The sequence below is a fragment of the Patagioenas fasciata genome, chromosome 5 (assembly GCF_037038585.1).
Source record: "Patagioenas fasciata isolate bPatFas1 chromosome 5, bPatFas1.hap1, whole genome shotgun sequence".
Lineage (NCBI taxonomy): Eukaryota > Metazoa > Chordata > Aves > Columbiformes > Columbidae > Patagioenas > Patagioenas fasciata.
In genome coordinates, this window is record NC_092524.1 from 39,110,665 (window position 1) to 39,124,139 (window position 13,475).

Here is a 13,475-nt window from a genome sequence, read left to right on the forward strand (position 1 = left end):
ACATAAATATAAATATTATTAGTTAATGTGGGACTAGTCCATCAGTGTATCTTGGGCCTCTGAAGCAGTTGCAGGACCTTCAGACTTCAGAAGTGCAGGACCTATGTGGTCCCGCAGGTCACATACTAAAATCTTTGTAAGACCAAAAGCAAGAAGAAATTTACTACGTGCATTGGAAAGTCAAAGGGAGAGGAGGTTTATGGAGTCATTTCTAGGCATCAGGTAAGTTTTTTTGAGCCATCCTCTTTATTATAAAATGAAACTGAGCTGAGAGTATGCTTTGTGTCACAGTGATATTTGATAATGCCAGCTGTATTATCTCACGCAGGTTCACTTCTTCCCACAACTAGATATTTGACCATCCAGAGCTTCCTGTACAAGGACTGACATCTTAGAACAGTCTTGATTAGTCTTCAGCATGTCACATTTTCTTGGTAAAAAGTCGATCTCTCCAAATATATTTTTCCTTTTTTTTCTTGTTTTGCAGGCTGTTCTGGAGACTATTAGGAACTTGATGAACACAGATTGTGTGGTTCCTGACTGGCTGCATGACATCATTCTCGGATATGGAGACCCAAGTAGCGCACATTATTCAAAAATGCCAAATCAGATTGCAACTCTGGATTTTAATGACACTTTCCTGTCCATTGATCACTTAAAAGCTAGCTTTCCTGGATACCATATTAAAGTGACTGTTGACAATCCACTTCTCCAAATACCCCCCTTCAGGTGACCTCAAAATTTCAAGTATTCCTGGTCTGGTATTCTTGCTTATCTGTGTTGTCAGGTGGAGTTGGGTTCAGTAGTTGAAGGCATGTGCTCTTTGTGTTAAGAAAAGATGTTAATATGTTCATATTAAGATTTAGGTAGTTACACAACAGACTTGACTGTACTACAGTTAGGCTCAGGAGCAGCTTCTGCTCTATTCTGTACAAAAATGCATCAGAGCATTGCTTGTAGATCAACCTGTTGAATAGAGGGGACAGGAACAGTATGAGTTAGAATCAAGACACGTAGTATTAACTTCTGTATTATAGTATCTAGCCTCCTCAAGTTCAGTTTGAAGGTTTTTATTAATAATTACATAGTTTCCTTACATGTCTTATTAAGCTAAGAACAGCAATTTCAACATCAGTTAAAATTTGAGCTTTTGAATGCACCATGCAATCAAAATGAAGAGTTAAGTCTGAAATCACATATTGCTTATTTTATTTTAGAAACTTTTTCTGAAATAGTATGCCTACCTTTGTGACCACTAAATGAGATTTACACGTGTTTTTTCAGTGGTGCTGTTGTCTAGCATTTTTAGAATTGACAGTTCTGTCCCTCCTGATGAACCTCCTTGGACTTTGACATCTGAGTTTCACAGTCCATAGTGTTGGAGAATAGTTCATTTAGATGGACTGAAGAAACTACATTTCTTTACGCTTACAAGTTAATGAAAATTGAAATGTTTCCTTTTGAAGGGGAATATGTTTGACTGGGGAAGGAAGAGACTTTCCCTCTGTACCAGTCAGCTCTGATCCTGACTAAACTGAGTCTTGAAGAGCAGGGAAGTAATCTGCCATGCTCTTTTTTTTTTTTTTTTTTTTTTTTTTTGAAACACTGAATGCAGAATATGTGTGGAGAAGGCACTAACACTATATAATGATAAAAAAATAGTCCAAAGGTATCAAGACCAGATACCGCGCACAGAGTCCCTTGATAAACTAGTGTTCATCTTCAGTTCATAGATGAAAATACAGATATTCCTCTTTATGAGGATCTATTGCTCTTCCTACTTGTGCATTTGCCCTGTAAAGAGGCTAAGAGATTATTGCTGTTAAAGATGTCTGCATTGTTGTCTCAAGATAATTGAATAGCCATTGGAATTCTTTCACCATGATTTTTTCTGACTTGAAGTAGAGAAACATGCTAACATATGACACAAAGGGCTATACAAAAATTGAAATGGGAAGTTAAAAGGCTTCATGTGTTGGAGCAGTTCAGAACGCTGATATATCTTGTGTAGAAGAAAAAAAGTGCATCAGTTCTAGAATAAAATGAAGTTATTGCTGCTGAACAGACAGTGCCGGTGGCTTTCTTATTATAACTTTCCTCCTGTCCCTTCCATTTTCATTTATGAGCTCTTTGCCTTCAGTGTTTTTCCAGCTGGCTTTCAGGACTGCTCCTGGCTTTTCAAGCTATGTAAAGCGCACTTTCGACATACTTTTTGTCAAACATGCTTTCTTAAAATCAACTTCATCAATTTATTTGTTGCTCCTTATCGTCATTAATTGACATCAAGAATTGCTTGCAATTCTTGTTTCTATATTGTGTGAAAGTTTCTCTTTATGGTAACAAAAAAAATCCTTCTGTATAAACTTTTAAGACAGTCTGGTGCCATAGTGAATGTGTTGAAGTATAATCTTAAATTATGTGTTACAGGATAACTTTCCCAATAAAAGGAGGTAAAGGAAAGAAAAGAAAAGAAGAGGATGAGAATGGAGAAAAACCTGAAGAAGCTAAAACTCTGATTGTAGAGCCTCATGTCATTCCGAACAGGGGACCATATCCATATAATCAGCCAAAACGGTAATAAATGGCTGAGAATTTATTTAAAACAGTAAAAATGCATAGCAGTTAATTTTCAGAAACACTTAAAAATAGTATCATTGATTATAAACAAAATATCATTTTGCTTTCATTACCAGAAGAGGATTGAGTATGAGACTGTTTTGTTTTATATTTAAATCAAACAATGAAAAATACTTTTAGTATTGTGTCAAGGCTTTGAATATTAGGAGGATCATACCTAAATAATTTTACAGCATTCTCAGAAAATAATAGCTAAATACAAACAGTCTTTTAGATGGGATGATTTTGTTGCCATGTGAACATGATATACTGTCTTGTTTAGAAATTGCAAGATTGTCATGTCTATAAAGAAGACAGTTTTAATGTTGATTTAGTTTATATAAAAGTTCGCAGACATGTACTTCTGGAGAAAAATGTAGCAAATTAATTTAAAGCAAACTTGTGAAAACAATTGCTTTTATCAAAACTGTTGGCAAAATCTATCAATTCTATGATCTTGTTTTGCTTTGTTACAGCAATACTGTTCCGTTTACCCATACTCAGATTGAAGCCATACGTGCAGGAATGCAACCTGGACTAACAATGGTAAGAATATTTTTAAGGATTTTATGCTCTTATATATTTGATTCTGGATTTATTCAGTGAAATACCAGTAATGGCCATTTTTGTAGCCTTGTTGAGGTCACTTCTATTAATAGTTAAGTATGAAAAACTAACATACAAAAGTTCAGTGTCCTTCCATCTTCACAAAATCCTACAGAAACACATTTGATCTCTGTGAAACTGTCTTGTTTCAGTGGCTGAAGACTTTCCACAACAACTGAATGTACTTTTTCAGTGGCTAAATAGCTCATTTTAAACTGTAAAGCTGTTGATGTGCCTGTCGGTGTTGACTGTTTTAAATTACTTGTATCATTTTTAGTTTGATCTAACTCCATTAAAGGAAGTCATTGAATTGTCTACAGGCTACTTTTTTTCTGCTGTCTTGTGAAATGTAATGTGCAATCCTTTATATCCTACAGACTTTCAGAGCTAAGAAGTTACAAACCACTCCAAAGCTGTAGATTTGTTACGAAAATAAATTTTACTCAGTGAATTTCTGCAAAGTTCTTTAAGGTTTACTGCTGTCACACTTTAACTACATGTCTCTCAATGAAGTACAGTCTGTACTGGGCATGACTAAGTGGAATATTTGACTTTTTTCTGATAATTTTAAATTCTTCTTGGTTTATATAGGCAACAATGCTCATTTTTAGGTTTTCGTACTGGTACTGTTTTGTACTGTACTCTTTCTCCTCTCCTTCCTCCTTATGTTTTACCAGTCATTATACACTCTCTAGCTGGCACACAAAAGATGCAACGCAAAGGAAAAAATAAATTTCAGTATAATTGGATGCCTTTTGTCCCTGCCTAAGTGTGCTTAAATTAGGAGTATTATAAATGTGTATAGGAGTTACCTGGGTTCTTGGCAGTGTTTTTGAGTATGGTATATTTTGTAGTAGGCTGCAGCAGAACTTTCTTCATTTTGATAGAATATCAACTTTAAGATATATTTAGAAATTAAAGTTCCTTTTTTGAATGTTGGGAAAATGCCACAGTGATAGATGCTTTAAATTTGACTGTTAAACAATGTTGGAAGGGTTTTTTTGGAATGACTTGAACTGCTGGGTTTTACACAGAGTGTTTTTCTACAAATACCCACAGCAGTGTGCAGGAGTATTGTTTTGTGGTGTTGTCAATGGGTAAGAAGATTGTGAAATTAAAATGTCTATATATGTGTTTAATACATGTTGAACTGTTAACGAACTTCAATTGCAAGTGCGGTTTTGTTTCTGGTTTTTGTTTCTGAGCATGTATTTCAGATTTATTTATTTAATTAATTAATTTTTTACTACATCACCCACTTTTTACAGGGAGAGAAGGCAGACTGAGAAAACAATTGCATGGTGTAGGCCTGTGTTTTATTTCCTGTCATGTCATGTATTTCTGTCTGATGTTTTTAAGCAATACAATCCTAATTGCTTTTGAATGCAGTGATCAATGAGATTCTTTAAGTGATTTTGTAGCAATTTTCTGTGGAGATACATAAGGAACCTGCTATTCTTTGCTTCTTAATGCTGAACAAATTACTTTGAGGTGCTTTATAATACTTGGATACCTTTAGAATGTCTCAGGTCTCGTTTTTTGAATGTTGTTGCTATAATTTAGCCTATAAAAACAGTGTCAGTGTTACTTCTATATCATCAGTTGTAGATTTTTGAGTAAATAAAAATAATGGATTTTTTTGTTTTTCATTATTTATCTTATCTTATTTTTCAGCTATGTGTTTTGATGCTTTTTTCCACCATTTCACCTATGTTTAGCTTGTCCTGAGGCTATATTTCTGTATTGTGCAATATTCTGATAAATTGTGTGTTGATTTTTGTTTGTTTTAAATTTGTTTGTTCGTTTTCAGGTGGTGGGTCCACCTGGTACTGGAAAAACTGATGTAGCAGTCCAGATAATATCCAATCTTTATCATAATTTCCCAGAACAACGAACTCTTATAGTTACCCACTCTAATCAGGTAAAGTGTCAGTCCTGTATGAAATTTTTCTGTTATAAAAGTAAAGAATAGCAGGTCTTGTGGTCAGCAGGTTTGGGAGTGCAGTTGTCTCTTAACACTGGAAATTTGAGTGGCTTGTGTGCAGTTTTGCCAGTTTTATAGTCTGAAGTTAAGTTTTTGAATTTCAGGTTTGTAGTTCTGAGCTATTTATCAGAAGTTTTCAACCTGTTTAATCTGGTTGCGGGTAGAAAGTAGGAAGTATTTTGAAAAAGTATTTGCACAGTTCTTACAGTTGCACATTCACTGCATGTGTGTCAAATTTTTGCTAATTAGCTTTAACGGACAATGATTGCTTTGTGCTTCTAAGGGAAGGTCTCTTCAGCTGAATGATTGCTTCTCATTCATAAGAAATAGAGCCTATCTGCTAATTCTCAAGCATATATAAAATAAGAGTAATAATGATAAAAGTCTTAAAGACTCTAAATCTTCCTCTGGTTTGGAAAGATGTATTTCAAAACCAGCGTTGTCTGTTTCCTGATCTCCCTAATTAGTCTGTCCTATCTAAGTTATGAGCTATTTTTACTGAACATACTACTTTGAAAACATTCATCTTTTTCCATCAAAGCAAGGTCAGGTACTTATGCTGTTGATCAAAAAAATGATGGATGGTGCTTCATTTTGGTGAGGAGTTACGACCTGTCTACAGTGGGTTGTGGGAGAGTAACAGATAGTGAGGTTGAGAGAAAGGGCTGAGAGCATCTCCATTGCAGAGTAAAGAAAGGAAATAATTTGAGGCAGGTAGGAGACTCTTCTTACCAGACAGGACTTTTATGAGAACATGAACTTGAAATTGTACTTCAGGAACTAAATTACATCTCAGCAAGGATTGTTCCCTAAGCCTTGACACTATAACTCAACATGTTTGCATGTCTTCCAGCTGACCTGAAGTACAAGTGGAGCTTGCTCATGTTTATTCTTAGTTTCATAACTTGATGGTCCAGTGCTTACAAACTTACTCCTTTGAAATACACTGAATAGAACAGTTGATATGAAGCTGTTAGAGAAATGAAAAGTTTAAGACAAGAGATCTAGCTCACCTTGAAGTTTAGTTCAGCAAAATGTATTTATCCTGATGGAACAGAGTCAGAGTACCTGCTGGTCAGTACCAGATCATATTCTTTTAATGTACAGTAAAAGTTCCATGGTTTAAAGTCATTTAACAAAGTCAGTGTTTGCAAAGTGTGCCTCTCAAGACAGTTTTATAAACTGACAGCTTTATCAAGTAAATTAAGTGATAGAATCAAATTTTTAAATCCTAAAACCAGGTTTAATTATTGTATGAAGTATGCAAATACAAGAGTTTTAGTAAGCTAATTTACCTATTGTCAAGATTAAGAGCTCTAGTGTCAGTATGAACTTAATGTTTGCTTTGGCTTCCATTTATACCGAAACAAGCATAATTTCCTAGCTGACCTACCAGTAATTCTTCAGGTTTTGCCTGCAAGAGCCTCTGAACTTCTAAAAACTACTTTTTCTTCTGTTCTTGTCAATCTTTAGGCCTTGAACCAGCTGTTTGAAAAAATCATGGCTCTAGACATTGATGAGCGCCACCTCCTGCGTCTGGGTCATGGAGAAGAGGAATTAGAGACAGAGAAAGATTTCAGCAGGTGAGAAAGGAGGTGCTAATGATAAACTCACTTGCATAAACATCATAGCTTGTTCAGAAACTCAAGTGCTTGTATAAAAGTATTTCATTATAGTCTGGGTCCGTATACATGTTACAGAATTGATCTGGTTTATGAGAGGAAGTTGAATCATAAAGGCAGGTTTTTACAGTTACAAATTTTTTGTGCAAATGCAACATCACTTCTACTGATGTGGTGACTGCTTTTCATTCTTCAAAATATTGCTTAACTACAAAGTTACATATATCATTGGTAAATAACACATTTTGAGGAATACATGCATAAAGAAAGCTATCAACTCTGTATCAGTACAAAGACTTAAGAACATGTTCTTGTAAATATTGGTACATTTGTTATGTGTTAGTCCAATTGACGTCAGTAGGATTACACACATTTGTAAATATAAGTGGGGGCATAAGGGTCATGCACTGGAAATAACCAAACTGTCCTGGATTGTTATAGCAGTACTTTGACTGTAAAAGCTGTAGAAAAATGACATATAGTCACTAGAAGCTACCCACGTACAGATAGTTGAGCTTCATTTAGAAAAAGTGATACTTTGTGGTGTTTTTTTAATTATTCCTATAATAATTTGATAGCCAAAATCGTAGTGAAATGATACCATGACAGATGTCTATTTAGTATTACCAATGGTTTAGTATATTCCTTGAACAGTAGTGCTCATCATTAAAAGGAGTTTTATTTGAGACACTTTACATTGTCGATTTTATTCTTTTCCAGGATAAATCTAGACCTATGGGACATTACTGCAAGTCTGTGGGTTCTGGCAGTTTGGGAGGGGGAATAAGGGTTGAGGAATATATTTGAAGGTGGGCTGCACTACTCTGAGATACTCTCCCATATGCCTTTTGTTTGTTTTTTAGATTGCTTCTGAGTGTGTGGTTTTTCCATGTCAGTCTGCTTTAGAGGACATAACACTGCAAGATTAGTATTCCTTTTTTGCTCCCTCTGCAAATATCAGATACAAGAACAAGGTGGAGAGGAGCAGATTTAACTGGTACTGTCACTTAAAAACAAAGGGAATCACAGCTTAAGAAAAATCGTTGTAGCGGTGAATGAATACGTAAAAGAGGACACATTACTTGAATTGTGAGAAATAAGAGGACATTTTAAGTGTGAAGAAAAACAAACCACTGATTGCAATCACTTATGATGGATTAGTTTTGTTGGAGAAGAAAAAAAAAAACATTTAGTATTCCTAGGATCTTAATTTTCATAGTTCCTGAATATCTTGGGTTTTTTTTCCAGTTGTGAACAATATCGTATTCAGTTGTGTCTTAGTAGATTTAGATGTCCAGCTTTAACTACTCTCACACTTCTAAATAAAACAATAGAACCCATTGTGATTACCAGGGATTGTGACAGGGTTTTTTTTCTGTGCAGAAAGGATATTTTATGAACAGTAAGTTTAATAAGAACTTGAAAGTTAGCCTTTATTCACCTTTGAGCTTTTAACTGCATATGCATTTTTAAACAAAGGTGACCCATTCCTCTCACTTCTTTAATTCCCCCCATTTATACCACCTTTTAATTAGTTTTCTTTTTTTAGAAAATGTGATTCATTGATTTTGGTGGTTGTTGTTCTTGTGCTGCTTCTGGGAGGGGGGGAGTGCATGGAATACGGAAATGGATTCGGAAAGGAAAAAAATGGGCTTGAATTGTGTAAGAGGAGGAAGAAAGGAAGGAGTAGGTTACAAGCTAATCATAAAAGTTATTCAATATGCAGCTATGAGTACAGGACCTTCTGAGTGTGGATGCAGACCTGTCTGTTATGGTGGGCTAAGCTTTATTTCAAGACATTTTGTACATTACTGAAGGAAGTCAGCCTTATCATACCGAAACTTTGGATAATGATTCTATTTATGATGATCCATAGGCTTGTATAACTTGCTTCTGATTGTGTAACATGCAGTGTACCGTGGTTTCTAAACAGTCCATTGGAAGTAATGCTTTTCTGCTTTACAGGTACATCATGGGAATGTTTTACTAACACTTATCAAGATTTTGTTGAAGTGACAGGATAAAAGGATCTTTTTCTGCAGTAGTGGCTCTTGCTTGGCTTTCAAAATTATTAGGGTTCACCTGATAGAAGTAGTTGGCATGTAGCAAATTCTTGGGTTTTGGAACCAGGTGGTAGTTGTGGATTGTTTTTAGGAGGAGTATTGGGTTTTTTTTTTTTTTTTTTTTTTGGTGATGTCTCATTGTGATGCTTGGGTAAAACAGTTTTGAATTAAATACAAATTATGTTATATTTAATCCATTTTGTAGATATGGAAGAGTTAATTACGTGCTGGCTCGAAGACTTGAACTTCTACGAGAAGTTGGGCGATTACAGGAGAGTCTTGGAGTCCCAGGAGATGTTTCTTACACTTGTGAAACAGCTGGCCACTTCTTCTTGTACCAAGTAAGGACTCAAATACTGCTACAGAGACTGTATGACCTCAATATGTTATGAAACACTTTATAAAAAATTGAGTGAATTTTTCAGAATAGAGTTTAAAAACCCCATATTTTCTTTGGTGGTTCAAAATACAATAACCACTAAAGCTATATTTGTAACATTACTTGTACTGCTATTGTTTTAAGTCCTGCCTGATGACTCGCCAATTGAAAGACTAGCATTGCTGCCCTTCATGACTGCTGGCAAAGATTGTAAGCTGAGGTTTCTCCTTCAGATAGGAAGATCTGGAGGCTGTTTTGCATTTTGGACAAGCATTAGAGCAACTACTTGATGGTCCTCCTAGAAAACTTTTATGGTGTTAAATGACTGTGAAATTGGATGTATAGTATACAAAACAGTGATTTTTTCCTGTATGTTCTATGTCCCTCATTTCCCTTCCATGTATTTATCAGTGACATGGTCTACATTAGTGATTAGTGTGGCTTAAGCAGACTTGTGGAGTGGTACTTAGGACCAAACGTGCATACTATGTATGTTTTTACAGAAGTTACTCCAGGTTGGCTGTAGTGTGGGCCTAAACATTAAATGGGAACTAGGTGTTGAGGAGTGCTAGGAGCACTTGTGGACCTCATCTTCTGGATCAGTTTTGTCCTAAAGGAATCCCACTTTGAATTTAAACCAAAGTACTATAAGTGGAAATGATAAAGTGATTTGCTTCTGTATTGGGTTTATGTGGCAAGCTTTAGGTAGCAGGTGGCTGCAGGCGTTACCTCTGAGAGGAGGCCAGCGGCTGCCCCGTACTGGACACAGCCAGCTCCAGCAGACCCAGCACTAACCAAAGCTGAGCCCATCAGTGACACTAGTGGCACGTCTGTGAAAACATCTTTGAGAAAACACTGTACAGCAGCTGGGGGCAGAGAGGGTAATGTGGGAAACAACCAAGGTCAGAAGGAGAAGGAGGGTCAGGAGGTGTGCCAGGCACCAAAGCAGAGATTCAGCCATAGCTCATGGAGATGGCTGTGGTGAAACAGGTTGTCCCCTGCAGCCCACTGAGAACCATGTTAGACCAGTTGTCCACACTGCAGCCCATGGAGGACCCCATGCCAGAGCAGGTGGATGTGGCCCTGAAGGAAGCTGCAGCCTGTGGAAAGCCCATACTGGAGCAGGGGAGAAGTGTGAGGAGGAATGGGTGGCAGAGATGTGGTGGAATGAATGTGGATGACTAGTCCTGTTCCTCCCACACCTGTCAGGTTAGGGAGGAGGTAGAAGAGTTGGGAATGTAGGAGTGAAACTGAACCTAGGAAGCAGGAGGGTTTTGAGAAGGAAGGTGGTGTTTTGTTTTTTTTCCCTTTGTTTCTCACCATTGTACTCTATTTTTAATCTGCAGTAAATGAATTAAATTGTCCCCAAGTCAGTTCTGTTTTTTCTGTGATGGTACTTGCTAAGTGATCTCAGACAAGAAGCTTTTCCATCTTTTTTTTTTTCCCCCCATCCTGCTGAGGAAGAAAGTGAGAGATGCTGGGTAGGAGTCTGGTGGCCAGCCAAGGTCAACCCACTACAGCTTCAAAAATGTCATCCTGATACAAAGTCAAACGCTAATTTAGTTATACCTTGCTTTTGTGACAATTAAGAATATTTTTTTAATACTATGTGTGCAGGACTACATCTTGCCAACGACTTCGATATAAACACACTTAAGTATGACACTTGTGTTTACCATAGGTAATGTCTCGTTGGGAGGAGTATATCAGCAAAGTGAAGGTTAAAGGTGGAAAACTGCCAGATGTTACAGATGTCTCCAGTTTCTTTCCTTTTCACCAGTATTTTGCAAATGCTCCTCAACCAGTTTTTAAAGGCAAATCCTATGAAGAAGATATGGAAATTGCTGAAGGGTGTTTTAGACATATTAAGAAAATATTTACTCAGCTTGAGGTAAGACATGTAACTATTAAAGGTAAGTGGATTTGTCTAATCCTGTTAAAAACTTTGCAGTTCCAAAATTCTCTTTTGCCCTATGTCCTTAAAAGCAGTGTATACACTTTGAGGCAGCTTCATCAGCTTGCAAGGCATTTGGGTGAGAATTTCCGCCTTAGAGTAACAGAGGCACATTTCACAACAGGGACAAGGGTCTAATCTGTTTTATTTTGATCTTAGTAAGGAGTCATTCTGCATGTTCCATTTTCACTGATTAGGTCACTGGGGTTGGTGTGCCTGTCACTGCTCCTCTGATCCTCACAGGATCTTTTTATTTACAGTGATTTGTTTTTAATCAGATAACCTAGAAGTAACTTAAACAGATTATCTTGTATTTTTCCCAGAATTGCTTGAGAGGCTTTTAAAAGTTAGGGTAAATGTGATCTGTGTATCACTTGGTCATATTAACTGTGTTGGTCTTCCTGATACTGAATTCGATGTGAGGTTATGATACAGTAAAGTAGGAAACAAGAAAATACACTAAAACAAAATTTGGGTGGATTCTGAGAGGGTTCCTCAGAATTAATTGAATAATTGTCTGCAAATTTATACATGAACACAGCTTGCAGAATTATTTGATGTGTTTATAATAGATTGCTTTTTGAAATAACGTTGTTTCAAGGTTTAGCATAAAAAAATATTCAGATGGGATTGTTAACAGTAGATACCTTAACTTTCTTGCCTAATTATACTAAGAAGTTGGCCAGGTAGTTTGAGTGAATATATTTTATAAGCAGTATTTTTTTTTTTTTTGTATTCTGAATTTCAATATGTGATTTTCTTCTCCATAGGAATTCAGAGCATTTGAACTTCTCCGCAGTGGCCTGGATAGGTCCAAATACTTGTTGGTGAAAGAAGCAAAAATCATTGCCATGACTTGTACTCATGCTGCTTTGAAACGACACGACCTGGTTGAATTAGGTTTCAAAGTAATAATTATACTAGTGTTAATACACTAATTTTTTGGGGGTTTGTCCACCCCTCCTTGTATAAACCTTTTTATCTGTCCTAAATCTAGGCAAATAGATTGAGTTGCCTTTTTTTTTTTTAACAGTATGTTTCAATTTGTAATTTTATTGAAGAAAAATTTAACTTCTGTAAGTAAAAGATGAGATCACTTTTTTATATATGCAAAAATGCTTAATAGTGAAAAGAAAAGTTAGTTTTGCAATATCAGATAAACTGCAGTGATATGATTGAGTAATAAAGTAAATGCAGAATTAGGGAAAATAAAATGACCTTTATAACTTTGTTTCCTAAAAAATGAACAATATGAGGAAAGAGAACTGTTTTCATTCTGCAGTGTTAACCATAAGTATTAATTTAGTAAAGATTTTATCAGACAAAAACAAAACAAAAACCCACCACCAATGTTTCTTTCGGTATTATTTTTCTCTGATAATGCACTGTTTATTATCACAAAAGTGCTTCTTTTCTGCTTCACTTCAAAGGTACCAAATTAGTTTACTTCACTGCAGAAAGCTTTTCTGTTGCAGATGGCTTATGGCATAAGGGAAGCACATCATGTAGTTCGGTCATGGATTCCTTGTAGATGTAAGCCCCGATTGGCACAGATAGGTCTGCCATTGATGTAGCAGGATTTCACCCCCTGACATTGATTTTCAATATTACTGATATTTTGCCTATAAGGTAAAATCTTGTTGTAACTGTCCTGCACATCAAAAATTGAATGAGTAATTGATGTGCTCGTTTGGTAGGCTGAATAACAGCATTAATTTGTATTGCTTGGTTGATGGACATCTCTTTACTTTTTCTTTCTCAGTATGACAACATCTTAATGGAAGAGTCTGCTCAGATTCTGGAGATAGAAACCTTTATACCTCTCCTGTTGCAGGTTAGACCTAAATTATAAAACGTATTATAAAAAGCAATAAATGAAAATCTATGTTCTTGAACATTATAGAATATTGAAAGGAAAATATTTTGTGTAGAAAGTAACCTAGAACTGATACTTGCCATTTATGTGGACACTAAGAACTTTTACATTGTTCTAGATTAGTTATTTATCCTGTTTTTTTAATATTATGCAACAACATGTTCAGACTGTCTGGAAATTTTTTTTGTGCTTCCAGTGAAGATTATCTGTGGTTGCTTTTAACCACCTGAGCTTGAGAGGCATCACTTTATTCTTTTAAGAGCTAGAGGGTTTCAGATGTAAGTAAAATGTGCTTCTGGCATGTCTGTCACTGTTATCTCTGCAGTCTCAGTTTATCAAGAGATAAAACCCCACCTCTGGAAGTGAAGTATGGGC

The 13,475-nt window shown here is 36.0% G+C and overlaps 1 protein-coding gene across 2 annotated transcripts in view; it reads left to right on the forward strand.

Moving 5' to 3' along the window:
- The window catches only part of AQR (aquarius intron-binding spliceosomal factor), a 54,322-nt gene that overhangs the window by 25,937 nt on the left and 14,910 nt on the right, over positions 1-13,475 (forward strand). For both annotated transcript variants that reach the window (XM_071809365.1, XM_065838221.2), the window contains exons 20-28: positions 488-729; positions 2,428-2,574; positions 3,093-3,162; positions 5,033-5,143; positions 6,680-6,789; positions 9,097-9,232; positions 10,952-11,161; positions 11,995-12,132; positions 12,987-13,058. In XM_071809365.1, coding sequence (XP_071665466.1) covers positions 488-729; positions 2,428-2,574; positions 3,093-3,162; positions 5,033-5,143; positions 6,680-6,789; positions 9,097-9,232; positions 10,952-11,161; positions 11,995-12,132; positions 12,987-13,058 — 1,236 coding nt within the window. The remainder of the gene's footprint in view (positions 1-487; positions 730-2,427; positions 2,575-3,092; positions 3,163-5,032; positions 5,144-6,679; positions 6,790-9,096; positions 9,233-10,951; positions 11,162-11,994; positions 12,133-12,986; positions 13,059-13,475) is intronic.